Source organism: Ooceraea biroi, chromosome 1, assembly GCF_003672135.1.
Source record: "Ooceraea biroi isolate clonal line C1 chromosome 1, Obir_v5.4, whole genome shotgun sequence".
NCBI classification, from domain to species: domain Eukaryota; kingdom Metazoa; phylum Arthropoda; class Insecta; order Hymenoptera; family Formicidae; genus Ooceraea; species Ooceraea biroi.
This window is the reverse complement of record NC_039506.1, coordinates 18,043,282-18,063,673: the sequence shown is the minus strand read 5'-3', so window position 1 is coordinate 18,063,673 and position 20,392 is coordinate 18,043,282. Positions and strand designations below refer to the sequence as shown.

At 35.1% G+C, this 20,392-nt stretch overlaps 2 protein-coding genes across 3 annotated transcripts in view; one reads left to right on the top strand and one right to left on the bottom strand.

Annotated features, from left to right (window-relative positions):
* LOC105283323 (octopamine receptor beta-2R) overlaps positions 1–20,392 on the bottom strand; it is a 150,155-nt gene that overhangs the window by 74,488 nt on the left and 55,275 nt on the right. The window lies entirely within an intron of this gene.
* LOC105283325 (facilitated trehalose transporter Tret1) lies at positions 5,451–19,582 on the top strand. The gene is made up of 6 exons (XM_026972526.1): positions 5,451–7,549; positions 11,298–11,554; positions 12,396–12,598; positions 13,412–13,610; positions 14,717–15,005; positions 17,400–19,582. The coding sequence occupies exons 1-6, from the start codon at positions 7,465–7,467 to the stop codon at positions 17,825–17,827; spliced, it is 1,461 nt and encodes a 486-aa protein (XP_026828327.1). The 5' UTR covers positions 5,451–7,464; the 3' UTR covers positions 17,828–19,582.

Genomic DNA, 20,392 nt, shown 5'->3' with positions numbered 1-20,392 from the left:
TGGATTTGAATGAATCTCACATGTAATCCTCTCCAATATTATTAACACGTTTCGCGGAGTTGGTATTGTATATGATAAATGCGCAAGTGTGCAAATAAATGTGTAAAATGTGTGAGCGCGTGTAAAATGCAAAATGTTAACGCGAGTTTCAGTTATCTAACTTTTGCATGGCGAAAATCGCGCAATATCCTGCGGAAATGTATTTGCGCGAAAAAATCATGGTGGAAAACGATAGAGCTGTTGACCTGTTTTTATTATTCTTAATGCCATTGAGACACGTTACTACTGTTTTTCGACATGTTACTACTTCCGAGAGTTTAGTATTTCCGTAGGAGAGTGCTTTAGTCGCAGGATTTCGCCATTTCACGATTTTGGCAATACCGATGACGCACTAATTCTATTTATATCATCAAAAATAGAATTACAACCTTTGATAGCGCACAATTACGAAGATATCATATATATGTAGGGAAATTAGATTCATAACGTTCAAAATAAGTCTACATCAAGGAGAAACGTCACCAAATTTTTCTTTCTTTTCCTTGCAATGAATATCAATTCGGGAAATTCTCTCCAGTTCCGATGAAGTCGATCTGGCGACCTATCGATTAAACGTTTTCTGTTTTTTTAGCGAGCGCAGTGCTTATATTCTAATTTTTTAACCATTTTGTTTGACATTCCGTATTGACAATAATAAACCAACATGGATATTGGATTCAAGGAATTGCTTCCCGTTTTAATAAAGTCGATTTATTGTCGATTAAATCCTCTCTTTTTTTCACATTTTTTTTTATTTAGCGAATAGCTGCTTCCTGAATCTTGAAAATATTACACAATGTTAAACGTCTCGTCAGCTACATATTGTAACAATACGAATTCCAATTCAAAAAGACAATACCAATTCAAAAAGTCGCTTCCAGCTCCGGTGGTCCGATAAAATTAATCTATCAATTTGTTGTCGACCAAATATCTTTTTCCTTTTTTTTCATCTCGATATAACAAATGTTGCACTGTTCCTAAATCTCGAATCCCTTCGCCTGGCATTGACAGTAACGTGAATATTCGAATCCAAGAAACGATATTACGTAGCAAACACGAACGTTGACGCTCTCGCTTTCAGCAAGAAGGAACCGTGGGTGAAAGCAGATGATTAATTACGTTCGTAATTAGCGGCACGTAATCCGCGCACACGAAATACCTAATCGCGATCCGACTAGACGCTGCTTGCCCGGGGGGAGCAACGACCAATTCCAATCAATATCCGTACGTAGATACACGCACGGGGCAAGCGTGCACATGCACATGCACTGAACATAGGACTCGTCGTAGTCGACGGAGAGAATGGCAATCGACAAACTCTGGAGGGAGGAGGGAAAAAACCTTTTATTCTCGATATGAGACAAGCAGCCGGCACCCCCGGAATTTCCCGAAATTCCCCGTCCCCCTTTTCTCTCCTGCCGCCCCTCGGGCCCTGGATGGAAGTCGAAATTGCGATCTATTTTGCCCGACGACGTAGCGTGGGAAGCCACCCCAGTGAAACGTGATTGCCGCAGCTGTGCGCGCGCGCGTTAATATTAGATGTCACCTAGCCGCGGAATCAATTACCGACAAAAATGGTTCCGACGCCCCGCCACCTCAGCCAGTCACCCTCTGCCGCCCCCGATAAATGAGTGACGATTGGAGGCCCGATGATGCGCATCCTAATGCGAATCCTAATTTTGAGTTAAAATCGCCTCATTTTGCCGTATAATGTAACTATAAGTCGCTCGTCGAGGCGATTTCGTTTAACTGTTGCGAGAAGATCTTGTATTTAGCGCCGGGGGTGCGCGCGCTAATTAGACCGCAATCGAGTACACACGGGACGCTAATTGTACTCTTGTCGTTTCTGTTCATCATTTACAGCCGCGATCCGTAAAACGGAGGAAAAAGAGGTCAATGGCGGTATTACGGCCCTCGGAAGAGGGCTTTTGGGCCGAATGCCAGCAAAGAAATTTCAGATTATGAGACGAGGGAGATTTTCATCCGTTTAAAATAACGCTTACTAAATGCTACAAGATAAGCGTATTGTCTTTAGTTAATTGAAATTAGTTTTCTTTGCATTTCACTTTTCTCTCCGCGAGGAAGTCCCTCTGCGGGAGAGAAAAACAATGTTGCTTCCTCTTGTCACTTAAATCAAGTTTTTCTTTTTGCGTACGTAATTTATTTCTATTTTTGCAACAAATCTTTTCGTGAAAAGTAAGGAATCTTTTTACCGCTTTAAAATGCAGCTAATTATTTTAAGTAGTACAAGATGAAATTTGCTCTACTTAAATCAAATTACTTTTATTAATCTGCATATATAGTTTATCTCTCTCTCTCTCTCTCCCCCTCTGCCTCACCCCCTCCCTCTCACCCTCCCTCCCTCCTTTCAAAAGGACTTTTATAAAAATATAGATTTTTTAATCGCCCAAAATATATTCAAAATATGTTATAAATAATGCACGATAAACACATAAACATTATTATCTTGTTAATTGAAATTAATTTTATTAATTTTTCACTTTTTCCTTTATAAACAATTAATAACACATTTATAAGAATAATCTCTCTCTCTCTCTCTCTCTTTCTCTCTCAATACGTTCTTTCCATAGAATCTGTTCTTAAAATTATTGCCGGTGGTTTTGGAGACACCCTGTATGTGTGTATATATATATATATATATATATTCTGTTTTCTTGGCATTTTGTAGTATTTTACTGTGATTTACCGCCAGTTACACATTTTCATATCTTTTTATTTTCTCCCGCAGGGATTATCGGTTTTGAAAGATGTATTGTCGTAAGTAAGCAATGTGTATGCGTCCGCGTTATTAAAACTTACGGACAAAAATACGAGTAACTTCATTAGAAAATATATAAATATTCATTAACAATTTTTCATTGCAAAGTGCTCCGCATAGTTGGAATTTATGTAGCCGCTTACGTCCGCGGAAAATCTGTAGATTTACGCCTTCTATCCTCTTTCTGATCACTCATCTGTAAATGTTCGCTCGGTTGCCTCGTTGTTTCGTTTGTACATAGGTAATTGCCAGCCATTATATTGCTGTCATAAATATCGTAGAGGCGTAGTGTTACGCCGTCTGTCCTCCGTCTGATCATTCATCCATGAATGTTCACTCGATTGCTTCGTTGTTTCGTTTGTACATAAATAATTGCCAGTCATTATTATGCTGCCATATCATAAATATCGCAAGCTCGTAATGCAAAATAATAATTGCATTCAGAAATAATTCACCCTAATTTCCCGACATTCGTACGCTAGTATTTATTTCGCGTATGTGCAAATGCACGGTTTAGTTTAAAATCCAGTTTAAATCGAAGTTAACTGATGATTTATATAACGTTTCTACAGACACGTTTCATGCGGTAATAAAATCTGGTGGACTTACATATGTATTTAGCTGTTCATACATACGTGTGTATCTCGTTCATTTGTATTATACATACTACTTCCATTTAAACTATGCAATTTGGATTTCGCCGGTTTAGTTTCAGTCGTGAAGTTGTGTAATTCACATTGATTTTGTATAAATGCGCCGCGCGGCGCATATACTGAAATTTATTTGACGAACGTGCTATAATAATTGCAGTGCATGCAGCAGTTCGTATGAGTATGAGGGAAAATTTAGCGGACGCTACGTTCCGCCCTCGTTATCATGCATGAATGTGCGTATTATTTTTTATTTTTTTAGAAATGCATTGTTTAAATTTAGAAATGAAATTTCGTCTCCTCCATTTGTCGATGTCGCAATGGAAATGTCTTCAGGCTTCAAAATAATTTCTACATTTTGTACTATTATGTTCATATTTTGTTTATTTATATTTTTATTTTATACATGCATTTATACTTTAAATTCTCATTTTCATATATATTATATTTATATTATTATTTATTTTTATATATTTATGTTATATTTTTATGTACTTTACTTTCAAGATTGAACATACATCGAGAAATCTTTCCAAGCTGTCATATCATGTTAGCATGAAATATATATTACACATAATATATAAAGTTTAGCATGAAAGTAACATGCTCCGTATAATTTACAAATAGCTACATGCACTACAAATAATAAATAATTGTTTTAACGTTTATTTTCGAGATTTCGTTGGAAATGTATTACATGTAGTCCCTACTCGCTTCTTGCAATATTGAAGACTCACGCATTATCGCAGCAACATAGAGATGCTCTTTTGGGAAAAGGGGAGGTGAGTCGTCATTTTTCAAGAAAATTCTGATGCTACGTTCGTCATTGCACCTTAATAAAATATGAACGAGGCTGCGAACGAAGAAACAGATCCAAAAACAAGAAATGTTCATCAAACCTTACTCATTTAACAAGATCGTCCTTGTTAAGAATATATAGTAATAGTAATTTATGTTATTACAATATCTTTATGATTATCTGTTTAATCTAAGCTTCTTATCTATATACAATCTAAAAGCAGTATATATAGTAACTTAAAAGTGTTATTTCCACTAAGCGTTACTTCTCATATTTTTGCATTATTTCTCGATTTATACGTGTTACAGCAAAAACAAATAAATCTGTTATTTTCAAAACGCACGAGTAAAATGTATTACGTAACACACACAAATTTATAGCGAATAATGCAACAAATAAAATTACTTGAAAAGTTCTGTATCATCATAATAATGTAAACATTATCATAACAACGTAAAATAAAGAAAATGTTCCAAGTATTAAAGCAGATTTTCAATAGCAGAGAACTCTAGGCAATATGACAATTAACAATATAAACATCTCAGAACTGCTCGGAAAAAGAAACAATTTCTAGGGGCTAGAACTTTTTTATTTCTGACTATACGGTATTTTCAATAGCAGAGAACTCTAGGCAATATAAAAAATAATGATATTGTTACGTCCGGGCGGCGGATTTCGCTCGACGCACCACTCGCACTCGCTCACACACTCGCCGAGACACTCGCGCACCAAATAAGACGACACTTTTATAGAAAAGCGATTAAGATTTATTATAACGAGAGCGGGATGCGATACACGTCCATCGTTTACAAGCTCACGTCCGAATCTCTCTTCTGTCACTGTTTTTTTATTCTCCTGGCGACCCGTCGCTAGGAGGCTCGCGTCTTCTTCCGACGGCCGATCCGACGACGCTCAGCTGATCGGCAGCTGACCGGCTCTTCGTTATGCCGGGTGGCCAACCCGGACATAACAATATCAACAACTCAGAACTGCTCGGAAAAAGAAAAAATTTCTAGGGGCTAGAACTTTTTCATTTCTGAGTATACGGTATTTTCAATAGCAGAGAACTCTAGGCAATATAAAAAATAATGATATCAACAACTCAGAACTGCTCGGAAAAAGAAAAAATTTCTAGGGACTTATTAGATTAAATAAATACTATTAAATAAATAATTAATTACTAAATAATAAATAAATAATTACTTAAATTGCATTAAATAAATATTATTATTTTTGGATATTTGTATTTTTATGTTTTAGTTACTTCTGAAAATTTCACTGTAACGTATTTGTATTGCAACACTGTAAAGAGATACTCACTGTATAATCAATGTATTGATATATCATTTAATTATTCTCAATTGACGACAAAAGCGATAATTTGTTCAAACAGTTGCAGGTAAATGCAATTAAGAAGCAAAAATTGCATTATTAAAAAGGTCGATTTACATGATTTACATGATACGTCTCAATATTTAATCTTGTTCAATAATGCAACTATACAGCAATATCTTCATGAGTTTCTTCAGGTAAAAATTTGTTGAAAAACGTATCTTCGTTGAAATAATCAATCACATCTGCACAATACACAGAATTCGAGGTATTACCTAAAAGATGTTGAATTGACTGGCTTTTATCAGGATCGATATTATGCTGAACAACGGAACATCAATCAATCGAACACTGCTCCTCTTGTGGGCTAATATTCCGTGACGTCACGCAATGGTTGCTGGAGATTGATTGTTCTTGGAGATTTAAACCGTATAATGGATGTATGTATCAGTAGGACTGAATCATTTCGAGCAACCAGCAGACCGTGGATAGAGAATGCACAGCTCAATGATCAAGTAACTTAAAATTTATTTTATTTAAAAAAAGCTACTATATAATTTATGTATTTATATGAAATATAATTATAAAATATATAGGATAAAATATATTTCGAAAAAAATATATATCTTAAATTCAAAATACATTCTTTCCATTTTGATATAACAATTTAATACTTGATCCAGTTAATCAACGATTGGAAGAACTTACAGAGGTCTACTTTTGATAGAATATGTAGAAAGTATGTCACAGATGTTTGGATATTTTTGAAACGTTATTTTCAGTAGCACTTTCATGCTTAGAGAACAAAAAATGGTCGTGCTCACCGTATCTCCCGATTTTATGGGGTAAAAGTATTTTCTCCATTTCCAAAATTGGAATGAAAGAGTTTTAAAAGAAAGGAGAAGTTAGAGACATTTAAAAACCCATTACTCGTTTTCTTTAATGCCGAAACTAATGCCTCTAAGCTGCTGTTGTTAATTAGTGAATTATTCGTTATATATTGAAAAGTCTTGAAAAATATAATTTATTTTAAATATAATAGTAGTGTTTTCTAATATAGTAGATCCCATTATTCAATCATCGCTGTAAATAATGATTTGTGCCAATCAGAAACGATTTGTAGCAATTGATGTACCACACATTGACATGATCAGTTGTATGTGTCACAAAATGTTCGTGTACAATAAATTAAAGCTTGATGGAAAACGTTGTTATATAAATAAATGAAAACTAAAAAAGAGTTTTGATACATCGACAAAGTACGCAAATTATTCGATCAATTAATTCTCTAAATCTAATTTTCTGAGAGAACATTCTGTTTTATATTAATTTTTCTTTCACGTGTAATCCTTATTATAAAACAACTATCGACATATTAAATAATTTATAAATTCTAATAATTTCAATTCTTATTTACATTCAACGAATTATTCAAACTTTATTGTTGCCCCTTAAAAATGGAAACAGACTCCATTAAGGACACTATAAGATGAATTTTCTTCTATAAAAGATCCTCTTAAGTGTTAACTTAAGAACTTTAATAATCAATAAGAAAGCTTAGCATCTCAGAAGACTTAAGACGATCCTGGCATAAGAACTATGAATAATAACCCCTATAATCAAAAAGAATGCGCGCAATTGCGCAACAATATCTGCAGTAAATCACAAATCAAGGCAAACGATATTGTTTGCCAAAACATCCGGTTGTGTACCATGCGCGAAGTCGATATATGTTCATATCGAATGGAGAGGGTCGCTTGTACGGTCAGTCATACAGCTGAATTCTCGCGAATCTGACTTGAATCGCGGCGGTTAACGTTGAACGGTGACAGCGCTTAGACAACGTCGCTCGTTGTCGTCCGTCGATGAAAATGACATCGACATCGGCTTCCGCGATGGACGACAGCGCTAAGATCCGTCGCTTGAATCAGCATATCGCCGCCCTAGTGAGTAAGTTCGAGAAACTGCTAATTTTTAACTGTCATTGTAAATTGCTACCGAGAGATAACTGAACCGGAAATAGCTTGGAAGAGACAGGAGTCGATTAATGTGTTCTTCCCTTCATTTTGAGAAGGGGGAAATGTGAGAGAGAGTTTTATGAAAGAAATACGTGCACTGAATTTTCCATATTGTTTTGATTTATTATTTTGGGTTTCCTTTTAGAGGAATCTCTTGGAAGACGAAATCGAATCGCGTCAAATATATTCGCATTGTATTTGCGTTGAATTGTACCTTTTGCATCCAAGAGCAGCGCCTCTTGGAAAAGAGAAAAATAGCTTTATTCTTTTTCTATATATATATATATATATTAAATAGATGTACAATATTTTTATGTAATAGCTATACGTAAATTTTTGTTAAAATAAAAAATGGCACTTATAATGAATGTTGCCTAATGCTGCATCATTATGTAACATTCAGTCTTTATTTCTTGCTAGTTTGTTATTTATTATTCTTGCCACATATGTAAATAAAAAATTATATGTAAATAAGAATTATATAACTCGACATTGCTTCTATATCTCCTCTCTTTCAATATTTTTAATATATTATGTATAATTATTTATAACTATATATACAGTTTTTGCTAAAATAACGTAGCATTTATTAAATCTGTTAATTAATCCTGTGTGTTTTACTATTTTCAACTTAACGTTTGTAAATTCGTCAAGTTGCTGAATATATTTGATGTAGATAGCTTCGAGTGCAAAGGGACAATACTTTGATTAAATTTTCGTTTCTTGCCACTTTAATTTAGCCCTTATATTTTATTATCTATTTCGAAGGAAACGAAAAAACTGTTGACAATAAAAAAGTTTTGAGCTCTGTTAACAAAAAGTGAAAGTATTGTTCTTGTATCAAAGTAAATACCTCTATTGCCAGTTACCAATTTCAGTAATAGACAGTATCACGTACAATATTGCGTACCACATAACAAAGAAAGAAGAGAGACAGACAGAAGATATAAATAAGAAAATAATAAATAATAAAAAGAAATGAAATGCGAGTGAGTCCTGCGACACTTGGAAAATGAAATGCAAACGATAATGCCGCGAAGTGCGTGTCTTTCTTGAGATAACAAAAAAAGCACCCATGCAAATAACAGAGTTGAATAACAGAACGCAATAAATGACGAAGGAATAAAAGTGCGCGGAAAAACTAACTTCATTCGTGGAGTAACTTTGCGCGGAACGCACTTACTCGATGGTTCGATTCTTGCGTGATTAAGCTGAGTGCGGTTCTACTTCGGCCTTCGTTTTCTTTAAACTTTGCCGGGAAGTATCACATAACAGTGCATCACGGAATGTTTGCCTTACATGAGAAAGAGTAATATTCATTATAACTGTATTTCTGTACACGAAAACGCGTATTTTCAAACTTTTGTTCCAACAATTTCAAAGTGAAATGAAATACATTTAGAAACAAGTACGATATTATAATACATTGTCGATTTAACGATAAGAGATTATTATTATCGATTAAGTTATATTACCGATTATACATATATTAAATTATATTATCATAACATTACAAATTTCAGAAACAATTAAAAAATTATAATTACGAATTACTATAGAATATATTACAAAATATTGATTTTATAATATATTTTATAATATATTCTATAATAATTCGTAATTATAATTTTTTAAATTTTAATACATTCTCTTGCTGTAAATAAACCGCGAGTAAACGATACAAATATTTCATTAATATTCAAATTGACTCGTGACACTTAAATGTACTTCCAAGAATATTTTTCCAAAATATTTTAATTTTTGCATATATATCAAATTGATATTATCAATATACGAGTATGCATACACACATACGTACTAATATTTTTTTACGGATTATATTTTCAAGAAATATACACAAGCTTCCTTGGTATTCGTTGCTTACGGAGCAAAATATGCAAACGATTCTTGAATATTCAGGAAGTATTGATCCAAATATATATCTTTCGATTGCGCGCTCTCTCTCTCTCTCTCTATACAAATATTAAAAATCCTCTTAGTCCTTCCAAAATATATGCGCAGTCATGCTTCACCTGCAGAACTTCCAAGTATTTCTAATTATTTTTACGCAAATACTCTACCATAAGAGGCCTTCTTTTTTTCTTGAATTAAAGGAGATAGTTCGTAACAAACAAATTTCACGCATAATGGTTTACCTTAAGCTCTGTATTGCGAAACTGATAATAAGAATTTATTTAGAGCGTTTGCGTAAGATAAAGAGACAATTTTACCTTCTTATCAGTAATTTGGTTAATATTATACTAAGTGAGGAAATTATAAACTAAAAGTGAGGAAATTATAAACTAAAAGTGAGGAAATTATAAACTGTTAATAATATTATTTAATATCAGTTATAATTATTTATTACGTGTATACATCAGTATCAATTTTTTCTTTCACCTCTCCGGAAAAATTATACACATTTTTCTCGCCCAACTACAGTCGTCATCAGTGAAATGATACATGAACATAGTCTTCATGAAATGACGCGTCATGATTCTAGATTAAATAAATATTGTTACAATGTAAATTTTATTTTGTTTTTAAGGTTTTTGCTTCTAAGGTTGTATCTCTAATCTTTAATATAAAAAATTTGATATCTGTAATAATTAATTGGTTTTAATCTCATGCCTATAATTAATTGCCTAATGCTAATGCAATGTCACTACTGCATTGCATATTCTATTGGATTAAATTTTCGGTTCGCGATTTTTGCGTAAAATTTTACTTTATTTCATTCGCAATAGACATTATCGATATTATTACCTATATTACGTGTAAATTAATTTGAAAAATCGTACCGAACTTTTTTCTAATCCAATATAATCGCTATTCGGCTGCTGTAATGAAAGGATTAAAGTATTAATATTTATTTTTTAAATATCATATATATTTTTCATAATAATTAATTGTATTATAGAATTATATTATAGAATTCTATAATATTTATAATTTAATATAATTATATTAAATTATAAACTAAAGAAAAATAATTATAATTAGCACTTTTTAAGATTAGCGTAACAAAGTTTGATTTAATAATAAATTTATTGATGAACGATATAAGTTATTCTATGTCGGTTTGCTTGTCAAGCAGAGCCAGTGAGTTTCTTGAATGTAGATCAGCTTTCAGTGATTGCATCATTGGCAGTTCACCTTGTTATCTTGATAATCTTTCATTTTGGTATTAAATAATGCATTTTTATCTTACCTTTTATTTTACCTTGAAGAAATCTGAATAATTCCAACAATCTCCAAGTTTATAAAGTTTATAAAGACACATTCAAGAAAACAATAATAAGAAACAAATTGTATTTCTTCCAGATTAATGTATAAAAATCTAAAAATTCTATCATTAAATATGGAACTCTCTCTCTCTCTCTCTCTCTCTCTCTCTCTCTCTCTCTCTAAAAAATCGATTATTTTCATTACTATATAACGTTCTGCAAACTCTGACGATAACACTCGAAAATATGACACAATTTCGAAATTCAAGTGATTATTACGTCTAAGAATAGATCTAACGACATCGAATTAATTCGCCCACTTAATAAACTTCTCCCTTCGCTCGACAGTACTTATCTCACTTAACTTAACAGTACAGTACTTAACTTGATATCAAATTTATTGACATCTCGGGCGCACGATGAATTAATAACCGCCTCGTTCATGGATTTAAGCTTCCCTCGGCGGATTCGCTCTCGGTGTGACACTCGGCTGGAACTCGAGCGCCGGGGAAGTCCTGCGGAACATCTTGGACGCCAGCACCACGGAGATCGGTCTGGTTGGTGGCATCTTGAACGCCGGAGCCTGTGTCGGCGTGATGCTGGTGCCGTTCCTCATGAAGTACCTCGACTGTACCGTCATCATGCTCCTGACCGTGCCAGGATTTATCGTCGGCTGGACGTTTGTCTGCTTCGCCGACCAGGAAGTACGCGTTCGCGTGCCGCGCCGTTAAGTTTCACTTAAATCTCATCGGAACACCAGTCGCACACAATAGACTGGAGGATTAAAGCGAGAGAGTAAATTCATTCTTTGTTCTTGGCTGAAGGAGGATCGAAAGTAATCAAGCTTGCCGCGTTGTCCCAGCGTCATTATCGAACTTCATTTTAACGTCAAGAAGTGATCGAGTCGATGGGCTATTAGAGCGCAGTTTTCACTTAAAAATGAATTATGAGAAGAAACTGGTCTGAGATGACAGATGAGGATATCAAAATGATTTTTTGACTGTTTATAAAAATATAATAATTAAAACATGTTTTTAATTAAGTATGTCTATAGCGATCAAAGATATTTGAAAAATTATTTTGATATTCTCATTTGTCATCATACACCAATTCTGTCTGGTAGTTTGCTTTTAAAAGTACTTCTAATAATCGCCGACTTGATCATTTGTCACGTTAAGAAATGTTCAAATAGACGCGAGCGTTAAATATCTTTTTAATTATCCGTACTTTAATTAAGAAAACAGACGGAAAAATCATTCGTCAGTTTAACATCAAGAAATATCCAAGACGACACGTGTATTAAAATCAGAAGAAATCATGTAGAAGTGAAACGTTTTCTCAGGGATTTATTTCGCAGAATTGTTCGGTGATGACAAGCGAAAACATCAAGACGATTTTTCAAACAGCAGCACGATAACGTCAGAAAATATGCTAAAGCGCAGTGTTAACATATAAATAAAACCTGTATTATTTGGCATGACTGATCGATGAGTAAGACTACCGGGATGTTTTTTACACTGCCATTCATCAATATGTCAAATATTTTCGTAGGTTTCGCTTTTCATAATCGGTCGATTCATATGCGGCACGAGCGGGGGAGCATTCTGCGTTCTGACGCCGATTTACATCGCGGAGATCGCGGACAGGAATTCGCGAGAACGGTTGCTCACGTATTTCCATCTCTTAATCAACTGCGGCATCATGTACGCCTTCGTAATCGCCCACGTGCTGGATGAGCATGACACCGTATGGAGGTATTCGCAATATCGGATACGACATATCCGGCAAAACTTACAAACTATAACACATTATGACACTGCACTCTAGCTATCGCGTTGAATATATTGGGTTGACCGGAAAGTTCTTAACGACCTCCTCGGCAAAATGCGACCATAAAATTCTCCGTTAAGAATTAATACAAAGTTCTGCGTTATCGGAAAGTTCGTGCGGATTTTTTTGGCGGCCTTTAGACGCAGAACTTTGTATCAATTCTTAATGCAAAGTTCTGCGTTTGAATTTTGCTAAAGGAATCGAGATGAACTTTTCGGTCAATCTAATATAATCTAGATATATTTTGGTTGGTAAATAATGACAATAAAATTGAATATCCATATACGTAGATACACAATATCAGAACATGAAAATATAATATGTAGGAAAGAATTATTTTCTGTCTACATAAAAATATCTTTATCGCTTTCGACAATAAAATAATTATCCAAAAATATCTGTACATGTAGACATACAAAATCAGAACATAAAAACCATAATATCTTTATAAAATATAATATTTGTATATTATGTATAAGAAAATTTTTTATTTATTTTTTATCTACATAAAAATATCCTATGTTCTTTATCGCGTTTACCGAATAATTCCAGATCCAATTTGTACTTCCAGATTTATTTCATAACTGCTGATAATCTATATGTTAATCGAATTCAAGTTAACGTAAACTTGCGTATCGCATGCAAATCGATGCATGCAAATCAGTCAAGATAGAAAGAGAAACTAAATATCAGTGACGTTCATAGCGCCGTTAATAACGTGTGTAGAAAATAATTAGGTACAGTCTCGCCTGCGCTATCACGTGCCTCATGATTACGCTGGTGAATCTGCTTCCTGAGAGCCCTCTCTGCTATCTCATGAAGAATAACGAGATCAAGGCGAGGAAGTCTCTAAAGTGGTACCGTGGTGAAACTTACGAAGATGACGCCGAAATGCAAGAACTAAAGCGACTTGCTGTTATGAGCCAGGCAGGAAAGGTAAAGCGCTTTTCATCATAGAACTTGATGCAGAATAAATGAACAAACGTTGATCAAAGATTGCCATAATTTATCTACTCCGATATAGAATTTTACGAACTTGTTTTATATACTTATAAATATTATATTACTAACTGTATACATATATTTTATATAATATATGTATATATATATATTTCTTTAAAGAAATTGAGAAACTTTATTACAACAAAATAATAAATACATGTCATTCTTCGAAATATTCGCTCATTTTCTACTACTTTTACATCTATCGGGCAGTTGGCAAATCCCTTCTCGAAAAACCTAAAGTAAATAAAGGCTCAATTTCTTCAAAGAAAAATACCGAATTAATTTGCATACCTATTGTGTTATACTGACAAGATTGTTGTCAAGTTTGAACGTAAGCCAAAGTTATATTTATTTTTTGTTAAAAAGATCAATGTATAAAAAAAGAACCAAACGACAAGATAGCACTTATTGCTTTACACATAATTCAAAGTTAATTCCCCGGACGACACTTCCGCTACATTTATTGGATAACTGAAAAAATTATGATGCTTTTCCAGCAAAAATCAACCAGTTTATTTATATTTGCAAACTGATTTATTTGCTCAACGAAATAGCCCACTCGCTTTCAACGATTTTTTTCCAACGTTACTATTTGAAAAAATAAATAAACAAATCGTTTTTTGAAGGCGTATAAAAATATCGAGTTTTACAACGGCAATCCGCCATAATTTTTTTCATTCATCCAACACGTAAACCGTTTAAATTTACCGATATAATTTTCTTTGGCACTCTGATAGAATCAATACGAATCAGATTACCATAAAATACCAAATGGAATCTAAAAGATATCACGGCCGTTATTTACAAGAACGACTCTACTAATATTACTAATAAATATGACAGAATATAAAAAAGTCTAGCTATTGGGTTGTGTGTATGTGTGTGACATATATTCTTCCCGCTTCTGTTTAAGTGTTTTTAATAATAAGTAATAAAATTGTGTCAAATTTTGCGCAATATATTGCATAGTCTGGAACGGGCTTTAGAATAAGTTACGAGAAATTTTAATTCTAATAATTGTCATGTTTTATTTATAGGTCACGATAGATACGATGAAAAATCGCTACGTCGCAAGATCCTTCTTCGCGTGCTTGTTCGCGTTCCTGACCCAACAACTGAGCGGCGTGAACATTATGATCTTCTACGCGCTGACGTTCTTTAACGTCGGCGGTTCGGGCGACTTGACCGGAAGCGAGCACACCGTCGTTGTTGGCGGCTTGCAAATTCTGTCCTGCTTCCTGGCGACGTGCTTGATAGACGTACTCGGACGCCGCGTCCTACTGACTGTGTCCGCAGCGCTCATGGGATTGTTCTTGATACTGTTAGGTAAACGACTTCCTGTCGCGAATTCTACGTTGGTGTCCCGTCCGCCAGAGCAGATAATACGCACGCCATAACGCAACTGTCTAACTGCTTTAGAACTTTAGGACACGACACTTACATGACATGCGAGCGGGCATCCCGCATGAACGTGCGTGTCGAGAGCGGAATCTCGACCAACAAGATATTGCTTGCCGCAAATTACAAAATTCGGTCAAGTTATATTGTTGGTAACAAAACGTTTCTCGTTAATTGTTTTATTTATTTTATTTCAAAAAAGGCAAGAATGCCGTTCAGACGACAAACAAGATTTGTGTCGTTTACGGAAGTGCAGTAGCTGAAAGAACGTTCAAAAATGGTTTGCTCGCTTTAAACGCGGTGATTTTAACGTCGAAGACCAACAACGCTCAAGTAGGCTTTCAGCGGTAGATGACGACCAAATTGCAGCATTAACCGAAAATAATCCACGCGAGACGACGCGGAAATACTCCACATATCTAATTCAACCGTTGCACAGCATTTTTCAAACTTGGCTCTGAATTTTATTTAAAAAACCGCACGGACTTTCCGAACAACCCAACATTTTATGATGACTTTTGCACACCGTGAGCTACGAAGTTCAGTAAACTCATCACGTAACAGAATTAGTTGGACGACAGAATGTGTTTTCCCTCCGAAATCTTTGGTAATGTTTACATTATGAAGCAGTCTCAGACTCTCAGAGATGGAATGCGCACAACTTTTTATCAAGTAGACCTTTTTCGCAATTGCGAATTATTTCTTATCGCACATCGCGAAGTCCAGCAATCTCGTCACGTAACGTAACGTTGGTAATGAAATGTTTTTCTCTCGCCGAGCCTTCTGCGATACTTATGAAACGCTCTTGGACTCTTGGATGAAGTGTGTACAAACTTCTTATCGAGGATGATACAAGTCGAGGGAAGGAGAATGTACCTTAGAACCTCTTAAACTCTTCGAGATAAGATAACCGGAGTGTTTGCAATCAGGATCAAATTTGCAGTTCCTTCGCTTCGCGGAGAAAACTGAAAAAAATTTAATTTAACGCGCTTCTCAAATATTCATGTCGAGAGGAAAACATGTGGTACAAACACAGTGTAGCATACACAGACTAGACGATACTTAATCACACGTCTTCTATTTAGGCGTGCAAATTAATTTGGTACTTTTTTGAGAAAATTGAGCGTTTATTGCAGAAAAATAAACATGTCAATCTTCGAAGTTTAGTCATGATTTTCTAATTTTTAATTTAAAATTATTTAAATTAAATTTAAATAATTTTAATTTTAAATTTTCTAATGCTTTTTTCATTTATCGGGCTACTGATGGATCTCTTCTCGAAAAACATAAAGTAAAAAAGACTCAATTAAAAAAAAATAATACCGAGTCAATTTGCACTCCTAATACTTACTATATCCATGGATTAATCGCAATAATGCGAAAACATTTGTCTTTCGTTTGTCTCTACCATGGCAAATGTGTCGACACGGTGGACATTCTGTAAATATCTGGATCGACTATTTTTTTTACTTCTTTTTTCTTTTTCGCAGAAAGAATCGCCGTTAAATTTGCAGTATACACCTACAATTGTGGCTACGTTCCAGCACGAGACACGCTACTTCCGCTTATTGCTACTACTCCACTTTTCGACACTTGTACGCACTACACTAATATTCATGTTGGAGTCATTTACACGTTCGCGCTCGTAAAAAATAAAGAAATTCTCTTTCTCTCTATTTCTCTCTCTTTTCCTAAAAGCACGGCATGTTGCATTGTACGATCCAAACTGTTTGCCAAGCGAAGCATAACATTTAGTTTCATTACCATTATCATCATCATCATTATATTATAATATTATTATTGCTGTTGTTGAGTTGTTGCTATAATATCATTTTACATGACATGTCTTTATTATATTATTATTATTTTACGGTATATTATTTTTCTATTACATATATATACTGTTACATTATTATTATTTGGTATGCCCTTTTATAAGTCTAAAGAAGATCTTGTTTTCTTTCGATACGAACACGTAATGTTGTTCTCCTTATCTCTTTCAATTAATTGTTTAAATTATTTTAAACTTAAATTCTTAAAAAGAAAATATTTTTAAGAGAGAAATTGAGAAATTACCTGACAAAGGGACAAAGTTGTAAAAAGTAATGGTCAACACATTGATGATTAAAAGTAAGTACAAATATAAACATTTTTAACGCAAAATTAGTATAAAAAAAGCTCTTCTGGACTAACTTCCTGGAACTATAAAAGTTTCAAGAAGCGACATTATTACTTATGGAGTGACTTAATATTTTATGAGAATATAAACCCGCGAGTGTGCACCGTGAAAGTAATCTCCCTCCTCGGCATGTGTGTTCGCAGGGTGGTTTTATGAATTGAGGGATGAGGAGCCGGAGTACGACGACATCTACTTCTGGATGCCGCCGACGTGGACGGCTCTCTTTCTCGCCGCGTACAACATCGGCATCGGCCCGATATCGTGGTCCCTCCTGGGAGATGCTTTTCCCATGGAAATAAGAACGACCGCCGCCGCTTCCGTAGTCGCTTTCAATTGGCTACTCTCTCTGACAGCGACGATGACCTTCGGGGAGATGTTGGTCACTCTCGGTGTCTCAAAGACCCTGTGGCTGTTCGCCGGCTTTTGCTGGTTCGCCGGTGCCCTTTGCGCCCTTCTCGTAAAGGAGACTCGCGGTCGCAGTCTGGCCGAGATACAAGATAGCTTTGAAATCGAGCACGGACGAGTAGAAACCGATGAGAACCGTGAACCAAACACGGGGCAGACTCGATGAAGACTTCAAATGTTCACGAAGACGAAAAGCGCGCGAATCCCTCGCCGATTTGGAAGAATAAAAGTTGACCGGTAGATGTTGGAAGGTGTCTTCCGATAAATAGCTGCGTTCAGAAGAAAAGGAAAGCAGAATCAGTGATTCTTTAATATAATTGATTTTTGCCTTTAGATCTTCGCTGGATCAGAAACCAATCATAATAAAGGATCACGAGTGCGGCGAGTACGACGATTTAACGCCATCCAGATCGTCCTAGCTAGATTGCGATTCTAATAAAAAATGAATATCCGTTAAAGAAGAAAAAGAAGAAAATTATTCTTCGTTCACATGGGGCTCGGCCGTCACATCGCTCACGTCGCTTTCGATGCCTTCGATGCGATTTGCAGCGCTCTCGAACCGAGGATCTCAAGAGACTGATCGGAGAATTACGACCTCACAAATCATACGAGAAATAAACGCATTTCGTGAGCTGAGACGCGATTCCGAAACCAGCGGCCGTTGTGACGACCGAGTAATCAAGCATGAAACGTCTCGATTGGGCGAATCGATCCGTCGACGAGTCGGCTTTGTAGTTGCCAAAAGCTGAAGATAGACGAGCTTGCGGACGTCGCGTTTTTCGAACGTTCCGATCACGCGCCCGATAAATTGATCGGTGCTGTCCCAGCAGTTCAGCAGTCGGAACAGAACGAAAATACGACGATACAGCGAGAAGAACGTATTTCACCTCATTTTCCGCAATTGCGATATTGGGCGCTCGCGGCGTCGGCTGGCGGCACGCCAAAATCCGCGCCATGATTTGCTACACCGGGAGCCGTATTTTGAAATATCGCTAACAGATGTACACACGCATGCGAGAGATAGGTTCGCGACACTTGCCTCGCGTTCGGTTCCCTTGACTGAAATAACGCAACTGCGAGAGCCATCTCTCTCGACGAGTGATTTAATCCCTTCTGCGAAACGCGACTGTACTCGTTCGTTGCGAAAATACGATCTGCAAATTCTAAGAGCGAAACTCTCTAGTTCGACTACCTCGAAATGTTACAATCATCCTATGTGGTTGCATTCCGCGGCAAAAGCAGTCTTATGAGTTTAAGATTTATTAACGCGGATTAACCTTTGTCTTTTTAATCAACGTATTTATTATGTATTATTAAAAACTAAATGTTGATGAATTATTTACAACAAATAATCGTTTAGAAAATTTGCGTACGCTTTAAATGGGAGGGAGAAATATTTGAATATAAAATAAATTGTCTTTTATATCTATAATACCCAGCAGTTTTTACAATTCAATAGATCGGAATTATTTTGATTGAGTAAATAAGAGCGAAAGCGCTTTTGTATTAGATGTGTAAGTTAATTTGATACTTTTACAAAATTTTCAAAATTTATTTGAAGATTTCTAGAACAATTGTAATTAGTAGCATTTTATAAATGTTAATGTTAACAAATTGTAAGGCGGAACAAGATTTCAAAAATTTTGAAGCTTAAGTAATACTAAGAACATCAAATTAATTTATATAATGACATATAATGGATAAATAAATTTGTCAAATCCTCTCATATTAAATTTAAATAATTTGCTTCTTTTCAGATACCTTTATATTGCAATTTCTGATAAACACAATCTACAAAAGCAGCAGCGATATGGCGAAATTTGTATCCACAATAATCATCAATTATTTATCGCATTATATAACAATTGTATAATTTTACATAACCATGTCAAAATACATCGGAAATACTTTTCTTTTCGAATGACATGGCTAGGCCAAATGTTTATATAATTTCCTTATAGAATCCTGCAAACCTGAGATTTGACAAAGAAGTTATACGACAAAGAATAACTTTAAATTATAATTTCTTTCGATTAATCGTATTTAAAAAGTTTCTTCTATAATATAATATGCATACATACGTTAACCGATAAGATTGTTTAAGAATCATCAGTATATAATCACCGTGACTTAAAAGAAAAGAAATAAACTCAGGCTGAAATACAGGATCTTTATTGCATGGTCTAATTATCTTCACACTACAGACCACGCATTTAATTAATTATGTTATTAAACTGATCGAAATTACACCAACTGAATACTCCGTCCAGTCATCCACATTATGCCCCTCCCTTTCCTCCCCTGCAGAATTTACATTATGGCATAGCAAAAGGATTGAGGAACATCGACATTTGGCTGTATAATGTGTTTTTAATAACGAAATGTTTTATCCCATATTATTAAAAAGACGAAAAAACGGGAAGAATGTTACAATATTTGCGTCTCGCCGATCTCGCGAATGCGGTCAGATTTTGTGAAAACGAATGGAAGTTGCTGCATTCGCGAAATGTGACCGGTAATCGGCGACTGATCGCCTTCCGAGGAGAGCGATTACCGTAACTGATAGCGGCGATTAAAAGTTAAGTGTGGGTCAAACGGTAAATCGCATCAGCGTGACTGATTCGATCGGTTCCGGAATGCTTTTGCGGGTATCATCGCCGCGGATAGCATTTCCCTCGACAAATTACGGATATAATTCTATTATCGGCGATTCTGTCTATGAACTGATAAA

Bases quoted from the DNA above. Each gene is read 5' to 3' on its own strand.
- LOC105283325 (XM_026972526.1), top strand. From the start codon at position 7,465: ATGAAAATGACATCGACATCGGCTTCCGCGATGGACGACAGCGCTAAG. The intron at 7,550-11,297 runs GTAAGTTCGAGA...CATGGATTTAAG, and splicing joins GCATATCGCCGCCCTAGTGA to CTTCCCTCGGCGGATTCGCT. The intron at 13,611-14,716 runs GTAAAGCGCTTT...TTTTATTTATAG, and splicing joins TTATGAGCCAGGCAGGAAAG to GTCACGATAGATACGATGAA.